The sequence below is a fragment of the Xiphophorus couchianus genome, chromosome 24 (assembly GCF_001444195.1).
Source record: "Xiphophorus couchianus chromosome 24, X_couchianus-1.0, whole genome shotgun sequence".
Taxonomy (NCBI): domain Eukaryota; kingdom Metazoa; phylum Chordata; class Actinopteri; order Cyprinodontiformes; family Poeciliidae; genus Xiphophorus; species Xiphophorus couchianus.
The window spans coordinates 2,124,619-2,141,332 of record NC_040251.1 but is presented as its reverse complement, the minus strand read 5'-3'; the positions used below and the strand labels follow the sequence as shown (position 1 = coordinate 2,141,332).

The following is a 16,714-nucleotide window of genomic DNA, read 5'->3' as shown; positions in this document are numbered from 1 at the left end:
GGCCAGATTTTATAGAGATTTTTTTATGACTTTCTTTCATTTCTAAAGTTTACTTAATTTGGTAGAATTGCCTTTAATCTCTCCATCTTGGGTCCGATGTTTTAGGTTGTTTTCACATCTGATAGTCCAGTAGACACGCTTAGATTGGGGATCAAAGTTGTTACATTTTCAGCTGCTGTGGTTCTCCTTCACACTGCACGCTGTCTAACAAACCAAAACCTGTTCACCCTCTTCTCAAGATGTCTTAAGGTGTACTTCATGTCGTTTCTTTATAATGCCATTTATATTGAGAATTGTTCCAGTCAAACCACCCACACAAACATGATGGGGCCACCCCCTTGCTCCCAGTTAGGATTTTATTCTCAGGTTTACAAGCTTCTCCTTTTTTTGTCCAAATGCAACACAGGTCATTATGGCCAAATACTTCAATTTTAGCTTTACCAAAACACAAGACACCTTTAAAAAATTAAGATCTTTGTCACTTTGTCCCCTCCTCTGTCCTTAACAGTATGATGGCAAGACATTCTCTTTATAGTTATAAATCTCTCTTTTCCACTTATCTTGGCTGCAGCCGTGCCCCCAGCTCAGTTCGTGCCTTGACTTTTTCAACAGCTTTTTAATTCATTTGTATAAGGAAGATCTGGACCGTCTCCAGTCAGTTCAAAATATGGCTGCAAGGCTTTTTATCAACACACGAAAGAGACGGCATAGTTTTGATCTCTAAATCGGCTGCCGGTATGTTTTAGAATTAATGTGAAAATTTTAGTATTTCTTTTCAGAGTGCTGTGCGGTCAAGTCCCAGCATGCATTTCAGAACTTCGAGAGACCAACATCTCTTCTCGTGGTTTGAGATCTTCCAGTCTAGGGCTTTTAAAGGTTCCTCGACCACAAAAGACCAGAGGGGATTCATTCATCTTTTGGTGCGGAAGCCTCCAGATTGTGCAGTTCTTTGCCTTAATCTTTGTGCTTTTGACTAGTTTTATGCTGTATGACCTTATCTGATGTGTTGTGTTTTTATGAGGTCTTTTGTGTTTTTAACATTTGTTCCTATTGTAAAGCACTTTGTGGTTTTCTGACCTGTGAAAGGTGTTATATAAATTAAATGTACTTACTAAGTGCATAATTATGTAGCTCTGAGGAAGAGGTCCCGGTTTGCCGCATTAAAATATAATGCGAGTCCATGGGGGTTGCGGAATGGATGCAAAAATCAATTAGTGCAGCTAATGCATCACCCAAAATGAGATCATGTAACACTTGGATCATTACTGGAGCAAACCTATAAAACTGCAACACTTAAAAAAATATCAGCTTACATCCATAGAAGCTCCTTTGTTGAAGATAAGGATGGAGGTTTTAAAATAGTTTTAAAATTCTTGCAAAATGTTGAAAGCATTTGTATTCAACCCCCTTTATCCTGTTACCTCCAGATAAAATCTAGTACTATCAACTTCCTTGAAAAGTCACCATAATATCTACGTAAAAAGATATATTTACGTAATACTATGTAAAATGGTTTAGACTTCCACAAACGCTTAACTGAGCTTTGGTTTGGACCATTCTACCTAATGTTCTAAAGAATCTTCTTCTAGCTTCCTATTTACTCTGACCAGAGCAGAATTATGGCTTACAGATAATAAGAACCCATAAAATATATATATTTTTATTAATCTGATATAATATTCTAATTTTGTGAGACATGAAACTTCGGGTTTTCATTATCTAAACACCATATTTGTCAAAATTACAATAAATAAAAGCTTAAAACATTTCACTCTAAGAGTAATGAATCTACAGTATATGAGCTATACATTTTGAAAGGAGTGACAATATATAAGAACTTTTTCCACAATATTAAAATTTTTTTAGATATACCAGCAGGACACATTCCCAAAGTCAACAACAATAAAACCTCTTCATTATACTGTAAATGCAACACACTGCCTGTTCTTCACATCATCCCTCATTAGGCAGAGCAGCTTGTTAAGAGCTTTGTCCAATTACAGTCATCCTGAGGTGACCTCTGGTCCTCCTTACTGCTGTTTTCTGTATCAAAGATGGAAAGTGCAAACAGAGACAGACTTTTACAGGATCAGGAGGAGGAGTGAACCTCCGGGGAATGGCATTGTACACCATTACACCACAGCGCACTTCAAGTAGTTCATCAGGCCTTCCTGGCAGGGTATGAGCTATAATTGGGCCAGACCTTAGAGATGATAGCGGGCAAACATCAGTGTCTGCTAAAGGCCGGTATCAACATACCATAGCATTTGTCGAGCAACCAATTCCTGCAGCTGCAACGAGTACAAGCTGCCCAACATTGTGATTTATGAACAATCAATAATTGCAGAGAGATAATAGGGTTAAATAAACTTAAATTTGCAAGCTTGTATGAGTGTCTTTTGATTATCTATAAAGTTTAAATACAAGCTAACGGCAAATATCACATTATCCGACTACCACCAGTTTCCCCCTGAAGAGTTTGCCCTCTCTACTCACGCTGGTCAGCTTTGGAGGGAGACGTGTGGTTAAGTCTCTCCAGTGAGTCGCAGCTGACGTCGTCCAGGATGTAATCAAAGTTTAGGATGAACATCATGACCACGCCCTCCTCGTTCTTTACCGGGATGATGTGGGTGGTGCAGGGGAACTTGGAACCTAAGACAGAAGATAAAAAAATAAAAACCTATTTACTTTCATTTGACAATTATGCACTAACCTGTATTCGTCTGTCACACAAAATCCAATAGATACAATAAAGTTTGTGTTCATAGAGTGATAAAATGTAGAAACTCTTTTTGAGCAAAACAACTGAGTTAACACTGATTCAGCGCTCAGAGTACAGTCTGAGTACCATCACTCTGACATTCAAAAATGGCTGCAAAGGAAGGGGAACAACTGAATATGTTGTCCTGGACCTAGAACTGACAAAAACAAAAAACCCTGATATTTCAGTTAAATAAGATCCTTTTCATACTTTTTGCATTAGATGGTTTTAAAGGGTGAATATACATTTTCTACTAGTTACAGAGTGCTGTGCTCCCTGCTTTGCTAAAGCTAGTTCCCATGATGGAGCCTGACCCAAATGCTAAGGCTAATTAGCATGGCCAATGATGATGGCAGATAAACAGATTTCCTGGAACAGAAAGTTGTTTCTCTGCTATTAGCACATTTAATTGCGCGTAAACAAGCTTGATTAACAGCGCTAAGACCCTCCTCCTGGCTGTGATTGGCTGTTTCTGACAGAGCAGTGCATTTCTGCAGATGACAGTAGGAGAACTGAGAGCAGGTGCAGGAGCTCGATTTTTTTCACAGATTATGTGTCCAACACTGCATCACTGTCATGATATTGTGACAATTTTAACAAAGATGTAAAAATCATTTTTTATAAACATTACCTCCTGCAGCCTTAAGTTAACCAATAAAACACAATGAAGCATGTGGTTGAAACATGATCAACTTGTGAGAAAAGAAACAAATACAGCAGCCAGGTTTTACCGCAACAGAAAAAGTATATCAGGTTTAAAAAAATAAATAAAAAAGGAATCAACATGGACATCTCTGGAAGACACTACCTTTCGCATTAGGCTCTAAGTCTTGCTGTCACCACAGTGCTATTTATAGCTTACCCAGCAGGCACCCAGCCCACTGCGTTTCTTTTCTTGGGGGGAACACAGACAAACTGCTGCACACACTCAGCTACATCCTATCTTCTGATACACTACGTGTGTGTGTGTGTGTGTGTGTGTGTGTGTGTGTGTGGGAGGGGGGGTGCGTGTAGGTGTGTGAACGCACAAAAAAAACCAATATGACAGCCTAATTTCAGAAAGCCAGTGTTATGTGATTTTCCTGTATTCCGCTGGTTCAGTGTCTCGTTTTTGTGTTGTGCCCTAAAACAACAGTTCCACCAGGCTGGAGTTTGATTTATGTTTTGGGGAGCTGCAGTTCTGCTGGGCTAAGCAGTTTGCTGCTCCTAATAGTTCATCATCACCATGAACGGATCAAGCCATTATTTGTCAGTGGAGTAGGAGAGATGCGGGACCAGTGTTATTACAACTCTTCTCAATTGCATAAAAGAACCCGGAAGCTAGCGAGTGTTTTTGCTTTTATTGTTTTCAGCTGACAGGAAGAACCCCAATCAGCTGGTCTTCATCCACACCAGCAGCTGGAAAAGTGGAATTTAACAACTTTTACAGCAACATTTATTAACGCCTTGAGACATTTAAAAACTGAGAGTTTTGAAGATGTTAAATGTTTATGGATTTAGTGGAAAACTGTGGATTGGATGATGTAAACTCTGTAATGGTAATATCAAAATAAACTACAAGAAAGCTGAGAGACAGTCTGGTGTAGTTTTGATGTTTTTTTTAAACATGTCCTGTATGGCAATGTAGCATTCAGAACTGTTATCTGAGTGTCAAGGTGAGACCCAACAGATTTACTTTGACAAGTGGAGCGTTATGGGATTCGTCTTGATGCTCCAATTTCTACGTTTATGAAACTTTATTAAGAATTTGTATTTGGGCTTAATCCAAATGTAATGAGATGGAAAAGAAAGGACAAAGGAAAAAGAGAATGATGGGTGAAAAGGTTTAAAAGGAAAGGAGACAGGACTAGAGGAGAGAAAACATAGAATGAACAGAAGTCGACACCGTGGAAAAACTAAACTGAGAAACTACAACATGGATATTTATACTAACGATCCTTGTTTCCACGTCTCTGACATTGTTGCTTCACTGCTGTGTTTTTATAGTTATGTTTTTCACTTGAAAGCCCTCAAACTTAAAACAAAATGTGAAAATGTCCAAGGAGGAACCAATACGGCAACTCTGTTAATGCTGTGACTAACATTTCATAATTTGATTCACATTGTTTGCAAATGAAAATGATGAGCATCTCCATGGAAACAAGAAGGAGCTCAGGAGAGAAGCAAATGTTCATTTGTTTCATTTGGCTCCAACTCCTGAATAACAAAATAAGATCCTTATCTGGAATCAAATCACAGGGAAAATTTACATGATCCAGTCCTGGAAGCAGGTTCCCTCCATTGGGTTTCTACACAGAGGCTTAACTCACCATGAATCCGGGTCTTATGTCACATTATTGTTTGAGGGCGCGTACGCTCACACACAACCCCACATTTGCATTGACATGAGAGTCCACACGAATGCAAATATAATTCTTTTAACCTGGCATTTACAAACAAAAGTCTTCATAGGAGCAAGAGCTTCAGTTGTAGGTGGAAAAACAAGAAAATGACACGTCAAAAATATATTTACTTGTTTTGCAATTTGTTTAGTGGTACAAGGGCACCTGACAGTGAATATGTTGCATTATACTGTAGAAATGTCTATTCTATATGCAATATATAGAGCATATGTAGCACCAAGGAGTCAGGTAACTGTTTTATTCTTTTACCAGGAGAGGCATTTTATCAACTCACAAAAGTTAAAACATGAATTCAAAACAAAAGGACTTTATTTGTAGTATGAAACTTACTTTATCATCCCCAACCCCCGGGCTGCGGACCGGTACCGGGCTGCGGACCAATTGGCACCGGGCCGCACAAATATAATATTATGTATTATCTGAGTCTGGAGGATCTTTTATTTTGAAAATCCTTTAACTGGATTTTTACGGTTACGTATTGCGCACCAACATTGATCCCACAAGCAGCAAAATGAGTAAGAAACAGATCAGATGTCTTTGGAAAGTTTATTTGCAAAGGGGAAAGAGACGAGACAGGAGAATGAATTTATCCCGGTAGGTGATTCCCACATTACAAGCCCGTTCAGCGTCTATGATATGCAGTGACTGGCTCGTTAATGAGGCAAGGAAGCTTCAAACTGCTTCGCCACGTAGAGACCAAGCACCCTGTGCATAAGCAACACTTCGGGTGTCATTGTCTCCCATCACTCCCAGATGGACCGTCTCGAAGAAAAACAAGCTCATTGCTCCCATTGATTTGTCTTATCGTGAGTTAATTTTTTCATGAAGGTAAAATGTTTGTTTTTGTGGCGCATCTGTATCTTATTTTGAAGGGATGTGTAAACGTTACCATAGCGAAACGAGAAGAGTAGAGCTTGTGAGTCTTAAGTCTGGTTCATACGACACTATTTAAGGATTGTCGGCCGATTTTCCAAACCTCTGTGACGACACAGAGCCGATAAAAGTACTACAGGTTCAATCGATTCGTATGTCCAGACACACGACAGGAGCGACACACACAGAACCGATTCCACTCACAAACATCCCGATTCCAGAGGAAAATCCCTTAAAACCCCCAACATACCATACATGAATTTACAGTATCAAACTTCTTCTACATCCAACGATGTAGAAGCAATAGTTTATGGGCTCACTTTAAGAGATAAAAGATGTAACAAAAAGAAAAAATGTTGGATAAAAGGCTGTGCTTCCACCACACTCTAACTTAAAGACATTAGTGTGCAGAGTCAGCATCTGCTTCAGACCTAACTACTCTAAAGAGCTTTTTGTTGTCTGTTACTTTTTAACGTTGAGCTTAACAAGATTATTGCCACAGAACCAAAAGTGAACTACTTGAAGTTTTGCCACAAATCTAATTTTCTCAGCATTTACTCCATGGCATTAAACTATTGGGACTCCCGAACTGGAAGTTTTGGTTTCAATCCTGAGACTAATCTCTGCAAACAAAGCGAAAACTCAAGCTTTTAAAAACAATCAGTGTCTGTGGCTCCATGAATAGAAACACAGTGTCTTTAAATAGAATGGTTAAAATCCATCCGCATTTATAATTCATGACCGCTAAATATTATGTTCTGCAGAACGTAGTGGTTGATCTTCTATAGACAATATAGAGATTAGAGGATCGGTGCTTCCTTACATATCATGTTCAACTGTTTATATTAGAAACAGTTCATATTTAGTGTCTGTTGATACACGTTTACATGAGAAATAACCAAATTTTGAGGGTTGCAAACTATGAATCAGGTTTGACCCAATTCGTTTTGAATTTAGTTTGACAAAAGATCAAAGACTCGGGCAAGAGGGCGGGGGGAGGTAATATATCATCTGATTATTACTCAGGGAAGTAAATGTGTTTTCCTTCATTTTTTAATTTGATGGGTTGGTTTGCCTAAGAAGTTTAGAAGAGAAGCAAACAGCAGTATTGTCAGAGGCAGAAGATGAAAAATGGGTGAAGGCACAGAGCGAGGCAGAGGGGTTGGTTCAGAGCCCAGGAAAAGTGTTTGTTCACCTTGAACTGTTTCACAATAAGTCGCAACCAGAAAGTGTATTTATTGGTATTTTGTCAGATAGACCAACAAAAGTAGCACAATGTGAAGGGGAAGTGGACTTAAAAAAACATCTGAAAGTATGGAATGCATTTCTACCAGCCTCCTTTACTGCTGTACATCACATGCAACCCACTGTTTCCAAGTCTATTTGTAAAAGTGCTTAGTTAAAGTTCACCTACAGGTATTTTAATCTTAGTTTGATTCAAACTCATTCACGTGATTTTAGTTGCGTTTCTTATTTAATGTACTGCAATTGCACCATTGAGTTTTTTAGGCATTAGTGGAATATAGTCAAAGTTTGTAATGAAAACGCAGCTACAGACTGTCTGTCTTATTCCTCTGTCGTTAAGCTACCCTTGTCTGCACCTGTTTTATTTATCTGTTGTTATTCCACTCACTTCCTCCTGTTTCCCCCCCGGCCCTAATGTGCCTCCCCTTCATCTCTCTGAGAAAGAAAATAGCTGCTCAAGTTCTCAGCAAGAAGACCGCCTGATGTGTTAAAACTGGACAGATCAAACAGCTCCCCAGAAGCCGCTGCTGCTACCCATGCAAATTTCTTCTTGCCCGCCTGCCTTGGAGAAGGGTCGAAGCCACACAGACATACACACCCCCACACACGTGTGCACGAGGGGATCCTCATGCAAACAGAAAGCCGTTTACACTTCTCCGCCGCACGCCGAGCGAGCCGCAAACACTAACGAGACCCGTGCGTCTCGGGCTCAGCGTGGCCCAAACTGAGTCAGTCGCTCACACACGGCCTGCCAGCAGCATTAATTAGCGGAATGTTCCCTGTCCGAGTAAATCTAATAAGCGGGAGATGAAGCTAGTTTACATGCTGCAGCGTAATGAGAGAAAGCACCTCTGAAAGGCACTAAAACAACTTCAGTCGGAGCGACTCCGACTGGAATGTTTCTAGGGAAATGCTGTGTTTTAACATTGCCAAATATACATCTTTAAAAACATCAAAATGAGAAAAAACAGGAGAAAGAAAAAGCTACGAGTCTGCGCTCTCTTGCACACTCAAACATAGAGTCATGGATGGGTGAACAATAACACAAACACAATCTGTTCTGTTCTGGTCTCTAAGCCTCAGAGGATGGGAGGAAGTGCTGACTTGAGGAAGTAGGGAGAGCAAAAAACTTTTTGGCAAGGTGAAAGTCGGCTGATAAACACGGAGCTGCCAATCATCCGTCCTGGATGTCAAAGAGGAGCCTATATGTATGACGGCGTTGTTATAAAGCTGCTGCATTGTTGCAGTCGCCCAGCGCGTCAAGGTCAAGCCATAAGCTTGAGAGGAAACGTGGGACTTATTGATTTAAACATTTTCCGCTTGGCTTGGTTTCCTTGCTGATGCGGTGCTTCCTACCTGGATTAACAGGGGCTACCTGGTAATCTGTTGATACACAGATGGCTCGGCAGGATGACAGCACAGTGTGTTGTCGAGTGCAAACACTAAATATGCCAGATCGCAGTGGGCCAACGAGCTCTTTGAAGTTCTGGGAGCAAAGCGGTGCGAAGGGTCGTGTCTTTTGACTCCATTACACTCAGGTGCTTCGGTGAGTCAGCCGTTGTCCTCATAAACCAAAGATTATTGGCTTTACATGTATGCAACTGGCATGCATGTTTCATTTATTGTTTTTGGTAATTGAGTTTATTTTGGATAATTCTTCCAGTTCCAGTGTTAGGTTTTCTGTACAAAATTAAACTTTATTAGTCTTCAAGAGGGCAAACTTTCAGTAATACGTCATTGTCAATATACTATTTGAAAATGGCTCCAAAACAACATTATCATTTATTGCAATAATTACTGAGGCAATTTATTCAGGGAAATGACAGGAATAATCATTTGTGACAAAACTGATATAAATGGATGTAAACATTTTCCCAAATAGTGGCACTTTCTCCATGAGTCAGAGTGACACATGCTAGCAGAGCTAATGCTATCAGTGAAGTAGCACAGTGCAGTGTTAAACTCCTGGACAAACTAAGCTAATGAGGGTAGGAGACACTGCCTTAACTGTAGTTTAATTGAATCCAATTTTAAAAGCAGCAATTGTTTCTGCACTTTCCCCTTACATGGCCCCAATATCACCTTGGAGTGAGGATTAACAGCCATACAACTGTTGGAGCGGGGGACAAAGTTGAGACGAGGACAACGTTACCTCAGTAGCTAAGTGTTCCCACAGAGTTGTGTCTTAATTACAGTTCAGGCACCACACACACAAAAGGAGCAAGGCCCATGACCATAAAATCACCTCCTCAATTATCTCACTTCTCTCACACCGCCCCACTCTCTCTGGGATTACATTCACTCCACTCTAGTATGGCAGTGCCTCATTTTAAGCTTGAGGATTCAGCATTCCATTTCCTTTTCCCAAGTTATTGGTTAAGCAATGAGACGGCTCCGTTTTATGAGTCGACCTTATTGGGGGCAGTTTCAATTTAGTTTGTGGAGCTCAATTAAATTTGGAGAAAAAATGAAGTAAGACAACCCTGAATCAAATAGTGCAAAAAAAAATACTGATGGAAGTAAACTAATACGTCCAATTGTTTTATGTTTCACAATAATAAAAATAAAATCTACAACGATTTGAATGAGGTGACTTGTGAAGGAAGTTGGTTGTAGTGGACATAAAATCCTAGCAAAATACATAAATTATACTGATGCACAGTTTTAATAAAAGAAAAAACTTTAGTTGAAAAGGCACTGTAAATAAGAGCTACTTTGTCCTCAAAATGTTTCAGTTTAACAGCTCTTGAATCTATTAATAATAGATTGATCTGAGAAAAATGTTTAACTGGGTACAGATTATAATTAATCAATATAATAATTGCAAACATTTTACAACTTATAGCTATTTTAGATTCAGATAAATCACAATGAAGGTGATGACTCTTCATCCAACACACTAGAATCAGTGAATCAGTGTATTAGTATTAAAAACAAATTAATATTGAAGAATTAAAACTCGCAATAATTATGTATGACTCCAAAATTTACTTATTGAGTAAACTCAAACAAAGAACAAAAATGCCAGGGATTGTGTCAACATGATCTTTTAAGGAGAATGATACCTGTTATTAGTACTGGATGTGCTTACATTTCATTATGTTTGCTGAGTAAATTCCACCTTGTAAATATGTCCTATTGAGAACTGCCAGCTTTGTTTGAATTCACGCTGCATCAGTGAGACAAAATTAACTCTCGCTGCATGAACAAACAGGTCGTTTCTGCTGCTTGCACCAGGTTTGTTGAATTAATGAAAAGCACTCTAAATGAAACAACAAAACTGTTTGAGGTGAATCTACCCTGTAATTACTCATTCAGTGGACAAAGAAAACATTACTTCAGTCAGGTCAGCTGCATTAACCAAAACCTAACAAACAGATTTAACCAACCTAAACAGATTGCTCTGATTAGGAAAAATATATTCAATTGAAAAAACCAACCCCTACGCTGTTAAAACCTTAATCAGAATCCTGTTTTGTTTTGGTGTGACTTAGTTCTGCAAATAGACATTTTGTACCTATTCAGGCTTAAGAATCACTTTATTTATGCGGTATCTGTGTGCACCGAACCATCAAGATTACACTACAATATGTTCTACATTAGGCATACTTAAATAACTGCTGTAAGATGACATATTGGCCATTACAGTGTGTGCTCACAGTTGGCATGAGGAATGGAGCTCAGAGTTCCAAGATGCTGGAAATGGTTTACTAAGCAATTTCATAAGCTCTGGGACTCCAGTGAACAAAAGTCAGTGTCATTATCCACAAATGGACAAAACATAGAACATTGGTGAATCTTCCAAGGAGTGGCTGGCCGACCAAAGTTACCCCAAAACCGCAGCGACGACTCATCCAACAGGACATAAAAAATCCCAAAACATCATCCAAAGAACTGCACTTGCCTCAGTTAAGGTCAGAGTTCATGCTTCCGTCATAAGAAATAGACTGAGCAAAAATAGCATTAAGGCTCGTATCAATTTTTCCAGAACACACCATGAGATCCCCAAGACTTAGTAAATTGACAAGACAATAGGTGTGGCTCCCATTTCATCTGCTATAAAAGTAACATTTCGGAAAAAGATCATCATACCAATTTTGAAACAGGATTCACTAGGAAAAACTGTTTTTGACCTGAAAGACATGTGATAAAAGGAACCAAAACCTTTTGAAGGAGAATGTCTGGCAATCAGTCCGTGACCTCAAGCTGAAACCAACTTGTTAAAAAGGCTTTTCATCCTGGAAAACCCTCCAATTCTGCAAAGGTGATTGGTCCAAGTTATCGCAAACACTTGATTTACGTTGTTGCTGCTAAGGCTGGCCCAACAAGTTATTAAGTTTAGGGAGCAATCATTTTAATCACACAGGTTAGGATTTTTCTTCCTTTACCTAAACATCTTCATTTAAAAACTCCACTTTGTGCAGTGTTGTCTTTGACTAATATTCAAATTGGTTTGATGTTCTGAAACGCGTCCTTGAAACTTTAAATACATTGGAAATCAGGAAGAGGGAAAACACTTTTTCACACCATTGTAACATAACCTTCACATTGCCTCCTTTTCCTTCACACTCCCCCTCACACACACAGATGAGTGCAACACTGGTGACTGGCTGTGTCTTCCAGTGATGTGAGATAATGATATTTGGGAATGTTGACAGTCAGGATTTGAGGGAAATCTCGACAGGAACATGGCAGCCACAATAATTTGAAACTGCAGCCGGGGGTTTTATGATCTACACTAATAGACACTGTGACTGTTTAGGTATGAGTAAGAGTTTCTAAATGACTGACACTGGTGTGAGCTGTGCCTCCAGCAGAATAGAGCTGTTGCACTTTGAGGTGTTGTAGTGACATCTCTCACCTTCTTTCCCTATCCGCCTCTCTCTCTCTTTCTCTGCCTGTGAAGTGTTCAGCCTCTGCAGCCTGCTGAGGTTAATTGTCATCAAATCAACTTCTTCAGCTCACTCTCTGACCCTGTGTCAGTGTGTGTCTGAGTCAGGCACTTCTGCTGACAGAGGGTGAGAAACTACTTTAGTTCATGAGTAATAAGGCTTTGCAGCGAAATAAAAACTGTACGATGGCTCATTGAAAATAACTAGTAAGTCACCAAGTATCTGTGTGAAGCTGAAAGAAACAATTCTGCTCTGAGCAACAGATAATTAGGCTATGGTAAAAGAAAAATAGAGATATAATCTTCTAAAATTAAATAACTGAACTCAGAGGTAGTTTATTCGGGCTCCTACAGTGGGTGCGTTTTGTACACAGATTTTTTGTCTACGGAAAGAAGCTACAAGATGCACATTTTTCATTTACCTTGTTCAGCTAACCAAATTAAATTCAACAAAGTTGTTATTCAAAAAAATAACAAAAAAAACTTTTTTTATTGGTTTTTAAAACCTCAATGTCAGTCATGAACCACACTAGACTTGGAGTAGACTACAGTTATTACAGCAGTTTTGGTTGAAGTCCAAAAAATTACCAGAACCATATGTGCTCATGTGTTTATCTAACTTGTTAGTTATAACCTTTCATGTCTTTTTATGGCTATTTATTGGGTGCAATGTTGTTCAACTGCAGTTAAGATAAAGATCACAAGGAAAGATCCTCAATGGCAACTGTTATTCAAAATCTACACAAACGCTGTAGCTCAGACAACATCTCTTACTATACATATGCTGACGGACAACTATATATTAGTTTGTCACCACAGAATATAGAAACAATAACACAGTTGTGTTTCCATGATGTAACTAAATCTGCCTACAATACTTTTAACATCACTACAATAAACAATTTCTTGCCACAACAAGACAGGAAAAATGTTGCATACTTTCATTTTCAGTAGGTTACATAATTGTATGTCTGTAAAAAAAATAAAAGGGTTTTCAGTTTTAGTCATGTCTTAGTTATTCAATTGCTTTAAGTTTGGATGCTGGCCTTTAAATGTCATTTTCTTTACTGAAAAACACTTTGGATAGTCTTGTTTAAAAAAAAAAGTCAACATATCGACTCCCAACGGTTAACAAACTGAAGAATATTTTAATATTTCTCCATATTAATTCATTGTGATTTAATGCTTTCACAATGTGAAAATGTTGGTTTTGGTTGATTGTAATATCTTTTTATATTAAACCAGAGGCTGTCTTTTCTGACTGAGCGTCTGTTGAATCAGTCTCCATCAAAGCCTTGCCTGTGGCTCAGCAGAGTGCTGATCTTGGCCTGGCATTTAGCAGATGGTAGCTCTAGAGGGCCTACTTTCTGTGCGTAGGATTTCCCATGTTGCTCGATTCATCAGATTTAGACAGTCAAACAGACCAGTGGGCAGCAACATCATAAATACCAACAATATCAGGGGCTGTAAAAAAAGAGCATTTTTTTCCTATACTTTTGTTGTTGCTTTTTGCCACTCTTACATGTTTCAGGTGATCAAAAAAACATTTTATTTCAGAAGCTGCATGAATACAAACAGGTATAATTTTATTAGGGAACAAATACTGTTTTGATTACCCCTTAATGCCCCTTCATTAACTATAGGAGGCAATTCTTTTTTTTCAGGTTGGTTTTGGGAAGCTTTTTCCCTTAATACAACCTTTTAAAAATGGCATTTTGTACACAGGTATTATTAAAGTCCACCAAAGATATTGAGGACAGGTCTACCGCAGGATAAATGCTGGAAATGTGGCAAAGACAATGGTCATTTTCTTCATATCTTTGGGAATGTCCCCTGGTGTTTCATTTTCTGATGGAGATCATTGTAAATTTGGAAAAAAATTCAAAGAATGGATTTAAGTTATGACAGAGACTGCCCCAAATGTTAGTTCCTGGGGTAAAAACAAATCAGATATTCATGTCCTTTATTAAATAATAAGTTAGAGAGTTCACTGTATAATTTTCTTATTTTTTTATGGGGACAGGGGAAGTAGTGCCACTTTTTTATGTGTATTTTTTAATTTTTTAATATGTGTTTATGTTCCAAAGATAGAAATTCAATAACAATTTAAATTGCATTTTCCATGTACTGTTTTTTTTATTTGAAAATTTGATCTGCAACATGTAGGAGTAATGAAAAAAGTGAAAAAAGAAGAACTTTGTTAGAGTGCATAGTTTTGCAAAGCACTGCGCAGGATTGCAAAATCTCTAGAATGAAAGCTAAGCTGTGTGTAATCTAACCAATGAATGAGACTGACCGGGGGAGAAATGTGAATGTCTGTTCATCCCTTTTCTCATATCCAATCTGTGAATGAGAGTAGGCAGACATAATGCAAGTCACATGACACACACTGACTAAGTGAATGGCGTCTTATTTGCATGGAGCTGGTGTCGTATAGCAGGGTGGGTGTGCTAGGAAATTGAGCCAGAGCAGAGTGGGGGAGGGGGCTGTTATACTGTTTACACTGTAGTTGGTGTAATATCATCAGATAATGGCCGAGTGTGTGAGTTTAATCCATAGATGCAACTTCAGAGTGGCCTACATTATTCACAGGCGCCGTTAAGCTGCAACTGTCAAAGATCTGATAGCTACAAGTTGAGGTTAAAATGTGAGAAAATACACAACGTTACAGTTAGTCTGTAAACCATTAAATCCCATTAAATAAAACTTGTTTATGTTTTTGTGAATAAAACCTGATATCTAATATTCAATTCTTGAATAAAAATAACATACTGGCAGAGCCCTACTGCAGTCTGATCAATAGAAGTTCTAACAATTGAGCACAATTTGAAACATTTAAGTATAGTAGATAAAATTAACACTTAAAAAAAATAATCTGACTATATTTTTAAATAATGAGATGATTTGTCTATATTTTAATCTTCAGTTAAGAACATTTTTATGTTGAAAGGTTGTGCTGCCTTACTTAAACCGGACATTTTTCTGCTCTCCTTATTTGAGCCTGAATTGTAGGAAAGCAGGGGGAATTGCAAGAGAGCTCCAAAGATGCAGCGGTTGCCAGGACAACACTGTGCTGGACTGCACAGAAAGACTTTGAGCAGGGATTGAGAAGTGATGGTGTGACAGACAGGGAGGTGCTCATAAGCAGAAAATGAAGCAAGCACAGCTTGTGTTGCCACATTCTCAGAATGTTTTTAAACCGTTCAGGTTTACCCAGAGATACATTTCTGCGTCTTAGAAAGATTTGTAATTGTGAACAGCACACGAAAAGCCACTAAACAGACTCATTGAGAGACTTTCCACACACACACGGATATGTCTGTCACTTAAAATAAAAGGTGCTAATGGCTAATTAATCCACCTTTTCTGCGACTCACAAGAACTGGCGACTCTTACTCCAAGCACCTCCTCAACATTCATGAATAACTTGCTGCATTTTGGCCCAAATACAAAAAATGCAATAGTCGTTTTAGTCTGTTGAGAGGGAGAATTTTGTGTACAGATGCAGGCTGTACACAGGCTTTATTTTTTTCAGAAACAGCTCTCTGGGAAAAGCAGCTCATTTTCAGCTGGATCTTATTTCTCATTCCACTTTAATCTGCTCATTTGTTCCTCAAACACACATTTAAAGATGAATACTTGTAGAATCAAGAAATCACTAACAGAACCTGTCAGACAATTTGAAGAATGGTAAAACGCTTCAAAAAGCAACCCAACCTGAAGAAATTTAAATCAGCCATTATGTAGAAATAGAGAAATTTAATTTCCCTTTGGGATTAATAAAGTATTTTTGAATTTGAATACAGAAGAGTCCTGGACTTTCTACAATATGTCAGCCTTACAGAATTACTGCAAGAGACTATCAACAACTAATCCAGGAGGTGACACAGGAACCCAGAACAGCATCTGAAGCACTGCAAGCTACACTTGGCTCAGTTTAGCTCAGTTTTGATGATTCGACAGTAGAAGAGAAATGGCACAAAATGGCATTCACTCAAAATCATGAGGTGAAAACTGTGGAGTGAAAAGCCTGTGTCACATTTCCCAACAACGGCTGAAAGACTTTTCTGTGGACTAGCAAGACAAAAAAATAATCTTTGGAAGGTATGTTTTGTGTATCTTTTGTATTGTGTGTTTATTGGGATAAACAGTACAAAATTTAGTGTTAGTCTTGTCTTTGATATATTTTTCATAGAGGATCAATTGACCATTTGAGGATAACAGTTAAACTCTCTCTCTGTGCCCCATATTGGTCAAATAATTATTAGATGGATTCATTACTTGTCAACGCGAGTTAATTGCAGACAGAGCACCTGCATAGCATAGCATGAGATTAAATTCAAGTGGGGTAATTACTGTGACATTTGAGTAGCACTAAGTTCAATAATAGCAATAGAGGATATGTAAAGTATAAGTAATCTTTGTGTCACGTCCAAAAAGTATGTGGCAGTCTGAGACTATGTTTACACAATATCGCTGCCTGGAAACTGCAGGTACTTTTGGATGTCGATTGGGAAAAAAACACCAAGACACCTTGAGTCA

General features: G+C 38.5%; 1 protein-coding gene across 4 annotated transcripts in view; it reads right to left on the bottom strand.

The window, feature by feature from the left end:
- The window catches only part of LOC114140755 (potassium voltage-gated channel subfamily H member 7-like), a 67,513-nt gene that overhangs the window by 40,469 nt on the left and 10,330 nt on the right, over positions 1 to 16,714 (bottom strand). For all 4 annotated transcript variants that reach the window (XM_028010958.1, XM_028010959.1, XM_028010960.1 and 1 more), the window contains exon 3: positions 2,497 to 2,652. In XM_028010958.1, coding sequence (XP_027866759.1) covers positions 2,497 to 2,652 — 156 coding nt within the window. The remainder of the gene's footprint in view (positions 1 to 2,496; positions 2,653 to 16,714) is intronic.